The 10,653-nt window shown below is 47.6% G+C and overlaps 3 protein-coding genes across 5 annotated transcripts; 2 read left to right on the forward strand and 1 right to left on the reverse strand.

The window, feature by feature from the left end:
- The first annotated feature begins 6 nt into the window (after positions 1 to 6).
- LOC123123899 (OVARIAN TUMOR DOMAIN-containing deubiquitinating enzyme 12) lies at positions 7 to 5,677 on the forward strand. Of its 3 annotated transcripts, none has more exons than XM_044544548.1 (11): positions 7 to 484; positions 578 to 741; positions 1,710 to 1,783; positions 1,917 to 1,971; positions 2,087 to 2,161; positions 2,349 to 2,422; positions 2,602 to 2,650; positions 4,999 to 5,083; positions 5,201 to 5,257; positions 5,329 to 5,383; positions 5,470 to 5,677. In XM_044544548.1, exons 1-10 carry the CDS (start codon positions 109 to 111, stop codon positions 5,334 to 5,336), a joined length of 1,017 nt encoding a protein of 338 aa, XP_044400483.1. In that variant the 5' UTR covers positions 7 to 108; the 3' UTR covers positions 5,337 to 5,383; positions 5,470 to 5,677. The 3 variants fall into 3 exon arrangements, with proteins under 3 accessions (XP_044400483.1, XP_044400481.1, XP_044400482.1); XM_044544546.1 differs by having other exon boundaries at positions 5,353 to 5,383; XM_044544547.1 differs by having other exon boundaries at positions 5,329 to 5,677.
- On the forward strand, positions 2,670 to 4,899 carry LOC123123900 (trihelix transcription factor ASIL1). The gene has a single exon (XM_044544549.1). It carries the CDS (start codon positions 3,655 to 3,657, stop codon positions 4,567 to 4,569), a length of 915 nt encoding a protein of 304 aa, XP_044400484.1. The 5' UTR covers positions 2,670 to 3,654; the 3' UTR covers positions 4,570 to 4,899.
- A 3,291-nt stretch (positions 5,678 to 8,968) lies between the features above and the next one.
- On the reverse strand, positions 8,969 to 9,873 carry LOC123123901 (mavicyanin). Its single transcript, XM_044544551.1, has 2 exons — positions 9,573 to 9,873; positions 8,969 to 9,462 (listed from the first exon to the last, which is right to left on the reverse strand). Exons 1-2 carry the CDS (start codon positions 9,739 to 9,741, stop codon positions 9,146 to 9,148), a joined length of 486 nt encoding a protein of 161 aa, XP_044400486.1. The 5' UTR covers positions 9,742 to 9,873; the 3' UTR covers positions 8,969 to 9,145.
- Between the last annotated feature and the right edge of the window lie 780 nt (positions 9,874 to 10,653).

Here is a 10,653-nt window from a genome sequence, read left to right on the forward strand (position 1 = left end):
GGCGTTCTTCTTCTTGCTCTCGGGGAGGGATAATTAATATCTTTTTTGTTCCGCCGGCGCAGGCTCGCCTCTCGTCGACCGACACCGACCAAGCCCGGCCGGCCGGCCATGGTGGTGCGGGGCCAGCAAGATCTGGACGCCAACATCGTCCGCTGGGGCCTCCACCACCTCCTCGACGCCGGCGGCGGCTGCGTGCACCGCCCTCAATCCCCCACCACCGACTACGCCCCGCCGCCGCCGCAGCCGCAGCGCGCCCGCGCCCTTCTCGACGGCTACGACATGGCCCCCGCCCCCGCCCCCGCCTCCGATGTCAGGGTCGACGCGGTCGAGAACGACGAGGTCATCGCGCACGCGCTGCAGGAGGAGCTCGCGCAGGTCGCCATGGCCGAGGCGTCCGGGGCCGACGGCGGCGAGGCCGAGCGCCGCGCCACCGTCCTCGCGCAGCAGTGGTTCCGCCCCGAGGTCGTCAGCCATCTGCCCTCAGGTACTACTAATCTTCAGTTAACAACACACAGTAAATTCAGACATGTCATCCCCTCCTGACTCGATCCCCTTTCCTGAACAAACGCCGGTGCAGCTCCACCTTATGTAGAAGAAGCAGAGAGCTCCAGTCCACGTTCGAGCCCCGAAGAAGATCGCAATGCGCGTGATGGCCACGGCTGCTCCATAGAGCTTGTCGACGATTTCTCTGCTCTCGACGGCGAAGTCGGCAAAAGACTGAATGACATGGTTCCTGTCCCTGTAAGTACTAGTGCTCTCTTCCTACTGATCCAAGATTATATATCCATTATGGCAGAATAATTGGTAGAATGATTGGGGCATATTTACCCTGGATTGGACATACATATGGTAGAATTTATTCACTGCATAAAGGGATTATAAGTACAGTAGTTTTGGGTTTCTACAGTTTCAAGGTGATTCAGAGTTCCTCCTCAGGATATCTTATCAAACCATGCTCTGAAATTTAGATGGGTTTCGGGATTGCTAGTTCCTGCTAGGTGATCAGAATAGTGATTCGGCCATTGACTCAAGGATGCCAGACACTATTTACGGTAGAGATCATATGTTAAATGCAGACAATGCTTTTGATTTATGTGAATTATCGATCAACCTAGTGGATCCCCAATCGTATATCTGTTCCTATGAGTGCAAATGCTGAGCCCTGTTCCACTTGTACTACTCCACAATATATTTTTACTGCCTGAAGGGGTTAAGTACAGCAGTTTTGGGTTTCTACTGTTTCAAGGGGCTTCAGAGTTCCAGCTTTGGTGTATTATCTAATCAAAATGAAATAACCAAGTCTGAAGTTTAGAGGGGTTGGGATTGCTAGTTCCTGCTAGGTAATCATAAGAATGCTTGGGTTATTACTCAAGGATGCCGGACACTATACGGTTCAGATAATATGTTAAATGCAGAATTATCAATCTACCTGGTGGATGCCCATGGTTCGATCTTATGTCTGTTCCTATCCAATGCAAATGCTGAGCCATGTTTCATTTTTACTATCCTGTGTGATAGTTTTTGCACATTTAACAATGAGTTTGTTGCTCATCAGTTTAGAAAATAAAAGTTCAGAACCTGCATCTCTAACTCTCCGTCAATGATCAAGCAGCTCATTCTTTGACGAATTTTCATTAACTTGCATGTGTTCCCTTGAAGATCAGTGTTATGTCTTACATTTTTGTTACTTACTCAGTTTGCTACTGCAGCATGTCCCTAAAACAAATGGAGACATTCCTTCTTTTGATGAAGCCTTTTCAGATCACCGAAGACTTCTTGACAGGTAAATACCCCTGCAGTACACTTGTCATCCCATAAATCTGTACATGAAGACATGTTTCTGTATACTGTCTGTGCTCCGTGGTAGGTCTTTTTAGATTGTCTGTCATTTGATCCCAATATGATCTCTTATTTAGGTTGGTGCTGTATGGCCTGGTTGAGCTCAAGGTTAACGGAGATGGCAATTGTCAGGTATATTTACAGGATTCAGTTCTCTGTTTACTTTTCAAGAATAGCATATTTGGTATCATCGGTGCAGACCTGCTCTACAATTGTTTATCTCTTTCTCAACCTTCCTGTTAAACAGTTTCGGGCATTGTCCGATCAATTCTACCGAACTCCCGAACACCATAGATTTGTGCGGCAACAGGTGGTCAATCAGGTCAGTATTGTGAATCTAACTACGTTTACCATTTTCCTTCCAACAGTTAAGGGCCACACTATAAGAATGATTTTGTCGGTCGATATATACAGCTACGAGAACTGGATGTGCCTCTCTGTATTTTTAAGAAGACGAAAAATTTCCTTGTCAGATTCCTTTGTTCTCACATTAATGTTTTCATTCACAGCTTGAGTCTCATCCCGAGATATATGCTGGATATGTCCCTATGGATTACAGAGAATATCTTAAGAAGATGCCAAAGTCAGTGCCTACTCTTTTTCTACTATTTATTTATCTCAGTAAATGTTACTCCCTCTGTAAACAAATATAAGAGCGTTTATATTATTATTTTAGTGATCTAAACGCTCTTATATTTCTTTACGGAGGGGGTAATTAATCGAGTGTAAAGATGCACATTCTCACTTTTTTATGCTTACCAGGATCGGAGAGTGGGGTGACCATGTTACACTGCAGGCTGCTGCAGACTTGGTAAGCATGATTCTTCCTTCCTCACCATTTTTACTAGTAGTTGATCTGTTGCACCTGTACGTACATTCTCAGGGTATCTATGCAGTGTATATAGTACATCATTGACTAATAATTTACTCCCTCCGTCCCATAATATAAGATGTTATTACAGCCAATATACTCAGAAACTGCCTTTGGTGACCGAGCTCACTGGAGGCCTTCAGATTCAAAATTCAAATTTCATTGAAATCCATATTTTTGTATTTCAAAAAATTATGAAAAAAAGTACAGATATACATGAAGGCATAACACACATGTGTGTAAATTTTCAGGGCAAAATACGTTGATATGAGGGCTGTGCAAAAAAGATAAATCTGGGGCTATTTAACACATGATACTATTCATCCTCCCAGGCCATGAATTTATCTTTTTTGCAGAGGTCGCATTTCAACGTATTTCATCATGAAATTTTACACACATGTGGGTTACATCCTTACATACACGCATATTTTTTCTTAGAATTTTTTGAAACATAAAAGTGAATTTGAATTTTGCAAAAATAAAGGCCTCCATGGATCTCGGCCTCCAAAACGGCATTCTCCCAATATACTCACGTATTGATAGTAGTAACATCTTATATTGTGGGACGGAGGGAGTAGCTTTGACTGCCATCATATATATTAGAAGAGCTTTCAAGGATTCGGAGGTAAGGGTTTGGTTACGACAAGGCGTACGAGTTGAAGGTTTATTTAAGACTAGCCAAACCGGCTGGGCCCACTGGTCAGTGTGGCCAAACTGGCTGGCCCCATCAGTCAGCGAGCGGCGCACGGGGCCACCATCCACGTGAACCGCATCACCCACCCAGAAAAAACCCAACCCACCACCACCCGACCCATACCATACTACCCCCGCGGCCTCGCTCGGCCTTATCCCCCCGCCGCCGCCGCCATTTACTCCACCACCACTCCCTCCCTCCCTCTTTCCCCCAGATCCAGATCTGAACCGCCGTAGCCGAGGGGCCATCGATGGAGGCGAGGAAGAGCGCGCCGGGGCAGCCCTGGTCGGACGGCGAGACCATGCACCTCATCGACGTCTACGAGGACCGCTGGACCAAGCTGCGCCGGGGCCAGCTCAAGGCGCACCAGTGGGAGGACGTGGCCGCCGAGGTCACGCGCCGCTGCGGCGGCCAGCGCAAGACCGGCACCCAGTGCCGCCACAAGCTCGAGAAGCTCCGCAAGCGCTACCGCACCGAGGCCGCCCGCCCCGTCACCTCCCTCTGGCCCTTCTTCCGCCGCATGGAGCGCCTCGAGCGCGGCCCCGTCCCCGTCTCCACCAACTCCTTCCCCGCCTCCCCGCCCGCCTCCGACGACGACCAAGACCAGGAGGAGGAGGAAGATGAAGATGAAGAAGAGCAGGAGCAGGAGGAAGAGGACCACGACGAGGGGGAGGACCAAGAAGAGGAGGAGGAGCAGTTGCTCGTCGCCAGGAACAGCGGCAGCCACACCAGGAGCATCAACGGCCTCGTGCGTGACGCCGGCGGGTTCAGGGGCCATCAGCAGCAGCAGCAGCAGCGGTGGCGCCCGTCGCCGCCCGCTGTCACGCTGTCCACCGCGCCTCCGCGCAAGAGGGTCTCCTACGAGGCCGCCGCGTTCCAGGCCAAGGCCGCCGCTGCAGAGAGGGTCAAGGCTGAGGAGGCTCCTGCGGCGGATCACCACTCCGTCGCAGGTGTGTTGAGGGACATCGGCGAGGGAATCAAGCGGCTGGAGAGGCGGAGAATGGAGGTGCAGTGGGAGATTGAGCGGGGGTGGAAGGAGACGGAGGCCCGCAGTAATCAGATGCTCCAGGATGCCCAGCGGCAGTTACAGGACACTCTCGCCGCACTGCCGCCGCCGGGGAAGAAGGCCAGGAGGGACCATGGCAGCAGTGCAGACAGCTTGTAGGTAGCTAGCTAGCGATCGATCGATCAGGGGACAGACAGGTTGAAGCTGTTTATTTTCTTATCTGGTGGTAGTGAAGGGAGGGAAAGAGATTGTTCCTAGTCTTCATCCTCTGCTCAGGATGTATGTATTTAGTTCTTGTCGTGAACGATTCTGACCATTGTTGCTTGCTTCGGTACGCATGGTAAACCATGCTTCTTACCAGACCAGTCGCATTCAGTCTCTATTTTGGTTGGTCTTTGCAGTGATTGATCTCTTGGACAATTGCTTGCCGTAATTTAATTGTATGCCTGCCACCTGATATGAGTGAAAAATTGGACTTTTTGGGCAGCATCTCTTAAAAACCTCTCCTTGATGTGTAGTTTCTTGGCATTATTACCAGTGAGCTGCTCATGTCATATGACTACTCTGCTATTTGTATGGTTTTTTCAGTATGGTGTAAAGATTTTCATTCTGACATCATTCAGAGATACATGCTACATCGAGATTCTCCCAGTCGTCCAAAAATCAAATAGAGGTAATGTGTTTTTGTCAATGATATGTTCTTACTGAATTGATATCTAAGTTTCACCAAATATTTCGGCCTGTTTGTATCTAATAAGATTTTCTTTCTTTCTTTCTTTCTGGACTCCAGTTATATGTTTGAGTTTTTGGGCCGAGGTGCACTACAACTCGATATATCCGGAAGGAGGTATATACAGTCTATTCTATCATCGTATAGATATCATTTTGCCTTTTATTCCATTGACTCGTCTATCTCAGAATGCTGATGATGATCTGCTGCAGAGTTGCCCGTCGTGGAGAACAGAAAGAAGAGGTGGTGGCACTTGGAGTTCTAGACTTGTAGTGCTAAAACCAAAAGGGGAATAGAAGATTTGATTTGTTCTTTTGATCTCATGGCAGCTTGTCGGATCGACGGTCGTTTTGTTCGACCATGTGATTACGAGGGATCTGAGGAGCTGCGACGCCGTAGGACTGATGAAGAGATTGACTGACAGTTCGTTTGTACATATATAGCAGTATCTGCACTGTTGACTGGTTCTGTGATATGTGATGTGAACATTTGTTGTGGTAGTACTTAATATATCTATATGCATCACTTATTTTTCTAGGAGAGGTTATGTCAATATTAGCAGAAAGCGTTGACAAAATGATACTCCCTCCATCCCAAAATGGAAGATCATTTTTGACACTATGGGACGGCGGATTTCTTTGCACTTTGACACAAATGACACACACCTTGTGGCACTGACAAGTGGATTCAGGTCCCACATGTCAGTGATACAAGACGTCTCATTTGGAATGTCTGTGGCGCAAGGCACGCCATTTTGTCAAAGCAAGACAAAAGTAGATAATTTTGTTGAATTCCCCGGAAATTGATCCATCGTCTACGGTGTAGTGTGTGGTGTTTGTGTTTTGCAGTTACTTTAGTTAAATGTATGTATTTTTGTTTTGAACTTTGGTCCTGCTAATTCCAGTTAATCTAGAGCAGAGCAGTCTATGTATGTACTCACTCTGTACACTAAAGTAAGACGTTTTAGAGACTTGACAATGTTTTAAGCTGGTGTTAACTTTTCTCCGAACTCCAATTAAATGTTCGAGTTTTTGGACCAAAGTGCACTACAACAGGGGTGAGCAAAAAGCTCAAAGCTCAGTAAGCTTAACGATTGCTCGTTTGCTCGGCTCGCTTGCTAATGAGCTGAGTCAATCTTTGTTTTTAGCTTAATGATCCACACAAAGGAGTTCCACAAGCTAAAAAGGCTGTTCGTCAAGCTTGTCAAAAATCGTTCTAGCTTAGCTTTAGCCCATCCAGTCACAATTAGTCAGGTCATCTCATAAGTCTCAGCCCGCAAGTCCCCTATTATTTGACTCTCTTTTTTTTTGCAAGAATCCTATTATTTGACTTATTATACCTGCTTGCGATGCTATGTTGATTTGTTGGCTGTTGCTAAAATATTAATGCATTTGTGATGCAGTTGATTAAATTATCGTAAACTATTGTTGAAGTGATGTGCTACTTGTACTTTTAAATGAGCTGTAACAAGTGCTGACTCACGAGCTTTTTAGTGAACCGAGCCAATCTTGGTTTTTAGATCGTTATAATGAAAATGAGCCTACCTATCCGAGCCTTAACGAGCCGGGCTTCTTATTAATCCACCCCTAAGATCATCTCTGTCCAATCTCTTATAAGTTAAATTTGCGGAGAAACAAACCTGTTTAGGGCATCAAGGGGTATCTACCAAATCCCTTATATGACCTTTTCCCTAAAAATGACCCCCCCTCCCCCCCGGGCAGGTGTTCCTAGGAGAAGTCACGCTGCCTCCCGCTCACCTGCAACTTTCCCGCCCAACCCCGATGTTGTCGTTGGTCGGCCCGTCATCGGTCTTCCCCGGTCCCGATAACCGCCGGAATGGAAAGCCCCTCCCCCACTCCACCCCTGGTACCCTCGCCGGCGCCAGTGACCCACCGCCGGCCATGAATTCGGCACCGCTACCACCAAGACGATGATGGCAAGGCAATGATCATCAACAGAGGTTCGTCACCGATGGTTGTCGTCACTCGCTCGACCGCGACACCACCCTAGCCCAAAGCTGATCGGCAAAAGGGACCGTTGGACAGGCCGACGGCAAATAAAAAGAAGGCCATGACCTCCCCAACGCTTCTCCTTCGACCTCCCGTGGTGTCAGCGACTACTACGCGGCCTTCGACAGGCATGCCGCCGCCCCTTTCACCTCTGTTGGGCGAGGATGAGGTGGATTCATACGAGACCAACATGCTCGAGGAAATACCCGCAAGGTAACATTTTCTCCTTCTTTTTGTTTTTTGTTTGGAGTTTGCTTAGGAAAGTGGTGCATGATTTTCTACGGATTGCTAGGTTCTTTGTTTACTTTTGTAGTGAGCAATTGAATGATGATGTGGCTGCTTTTCATGGAAAAATGAATGTAAGCCTCACACTTGACTTTAATGGCATTGCCATGTCAATAGCATATCCCCAAATGAGAGAGGCCAAGGTGGTGGACGAGGTCGAGGAGATCGAGGAGAGTCAAGTAAACAAGAAGAGGAGTATGTTGTGCAACTACAAGATCGAGGAAGACGAATGTTTGTGTGAAGCTTGGGTCAACATCTCTCTCGATGCCATAGTCAGTGCCGACCAAAATTGGAGAAATTTTGGCAAAGGATCAAGGGCCGAAGAACGTGCTATCATGTGGATGGATCCTAGCAAGATGGACGAGGAGGCGAGACAATATTGGGAGTTTACTCATGGGGACATCTTGGTTAAGATGTGTGGTGGCGGTGGCAAGGGTGTTGTCCACGGTGACAGTGATGGGAGTGCATGAGTCCCATTTGAACTATGATGGCTTTTGATCAACCATGTGTTTGTGGTTTTTTGGAATGAACTTGTTCATTCGGCGCCTTTCGGCACAAATTATGGTTACGTTTGATGGATTCGATGGACATTAGTGATGCTCATAGTTGAATTATTATGTGGTGCATTCCATTTGACTATGTTTGTGTTGAAATGTGTTCAATTTGTTTCAATTGTTTGAGCAAAAGTTTGGATGACTTAATGGGTTTTTTTATAGGGGATCTGCTAGATGAGCAAACATCATTTGCCTAAAACAATTTGGGGAAAACAGGGTAGGGAGAAGGTTTTGGACTTCTAGGGTAGGGGTCTAGTAGAGATGCTCTAACTACAACTCGATGTACCCAGAGAGGGGTGCCATTTATAGTTTACATTTTTTTTCTTAACTACTATTATCTCCGTCCCAAATTACTTGTCTTAGATTTGTCTAGATGTATCTAGACACGCTCGGGGTGGAGGGAGTATGTCTCAACATGCTAATCACAATCTGTTGCAAAGTTGCACGTCATGGAGAACGTGAAGAAGAGGTGGTGGCATTTTCACTTCTAAGGGTCTCTAACCCTCCCCCCTATAAGATACCACACCTCCCTAAACTAAATGCCTCAAAGTTTGAGTCGGACCGGATGACAATGGGCCTATTTTCCACCATCTTCCTCGAGCACAAGACTGCGAGGAACCTCCATTTTGAGCTCCTAAGCTTGATCCGAGGCGAAGGATAGGAGCAATGGAGAAAAAACGGGCACCATCCATGGAGAAGAAGGTCGAAGAGGAAGAAGGAGGAGGGCCAAACTACACCGCGAGATCCATGGCGACTGACTAACGGAGCGGAGGATGAGGAACAATAGAAGACGAGTAGTCCAGCGGAGGAGATGCCGCAGAAAGAAGGAGCAAGTAGGCAACCGATTGAACTGATGGATTAGTCCATATTACAGAACCATTTGTCACCATGTGTTTATAAATCATTTGTGCAAACACATGTTACTTGTCTAGTCTCTACTATGTACAAAGAAAAAGAATAGACATACGAACTGCAATATGCAAGGAAATTCAGTTATTCTCAAAATGTTGCACTAATTTCATTAGCCTTTTGGTTTTGTGTACATTCCATGGTACTGTAACTAAATTGAACAACTAAGAACCGAGAATACATGGAATGATGGAAAGGAGCTAAAACCATTAATGTGAAGCTCCAAAAGCATTATATGGATGTTCATCTTAAATATCGTGCATAACAAGAAGAGGCCAAAGCACCGCCATCAAGACAACAATGGCGCCGGCGGATCCAAAGCCCGCCGGCGCAGCCCCACTGGGGGGCCCCGGCGGTGGCCTGGCCTTGTCGGTGACCTTGATGACCAGCTTCTGCCCGCCCTGGCAGTGGCCGGTGACGCCGCTGATGAAGTAGAAGGGGCCGGGGCGGTCGAGGCGCACCTCGGTGTTACCGCTGTTGGAGAAGAAGATGGGGTGCGACGACTCACACTTGTTGTACCCCTGCTCCGTCACCACCATCACCGAGTCCTGATTGTACTTGAAATCTATGCACGCACGCACGATCGCGCCACATATCAAAAAACAATTTATCATCAACCAAGCCATCGACGCCGATGAACGAGTTGGTGGTGTTAACACGACGGGCGGCTCTTACGGACGATGTCGCCGACGTGGAAGTGGTTCTTGGACGCCCAATGGTTGTACGTTTGGGAGTCGCCGGCCTGCGGGACGACCCACTCGGCGTCGCCGCCGACCTCGAAGTTGGTGGCGCGCGACGCGTCGAGGAGCGCGAGGAGCAGCACGAGGGAGAGGAGGCTCGCCATGGCCGGCCACGGAATTGCTGGCTACCTGATGAGACGCGCAGAACGAACCGAGATTGACATGCAAGGGGAAGAAGATTAATAGGTGGTGGCGAGTTGGGGAGGCGTCGACGAGTATGTGGTGCATGTGTGCAGCCGGAGTTGGGCCGCCGCGGGAAAGCATGAGATCGATCCATCCTTGCTTTGACCCGCGCCCAAAGCGTGTGTGGTGAAGAGTAAAAATAGGTGGGGATATGCATGCAGACCCTTTTGTTTTGTACTAGTAGCTAACTTAAATATTACAGTAGATTTCTGACCATCATCTTATATTTGTTTACAAGGGAATAATGTATAAGATGTTTATTTTAAAACAAAATGCACCCAAAAAAATGCATCACTTTTAAAAAGGAGAAAAATATATTTTTGGTCTCTCAAGTTCTCCAAAAGTCTACATCTGGTGCCTCAAGAATTTTCGAGCGACATTTGACCCCTCCAGTCTCATAACCGAGTAACTTTCTTCCAAAACCGGGGCAAAGTGATATTGAGGTTCCCGCAAAAAAAAAAGATGTGTGACTAGTTTTTGAATCTCACCTGCCACATGAGTAGTCCAAGTCACTGGCGTAGCCAGCCTGATTTGCCAGTGTGGTCCGGTAATAGAAATATTTACACAAGTTCTGTTTATTTTAAAAGAAATATTTTTTTTACTACACTATACACAAGCTATGGGGGGATTCCAGGGTGGTCCATCGACCACCCTGGCCACCCCCTAGCTACGCCACTGGTCCAAGTCTCTCTCTCTCTCTCTCTCTAGGATGCAGGAGTAACACGCAACACACTGGCAGGTGGCAACAACCAACGCCGCCTTACCCCCGGCTACCTCCCACCACCATCGCGCCTCGTCTCCGTACCATTCGCAACCACCAACCCTCACCACAT

This window comes from Triticum aestivum, chromosome 5D, assembly GCF_018294505.1.
Source record: "Triticum aestivum cultivar Chinese Spring chromosome 5D, IWGSC CS RefSeq v2.1, whole genome shotgun sequence".
NCBI lineage: Eukaryota > Viridiplantae > Streptophyta > Magnoliopsida > Poales > Poaceae > Triticum > Triticum aestivum.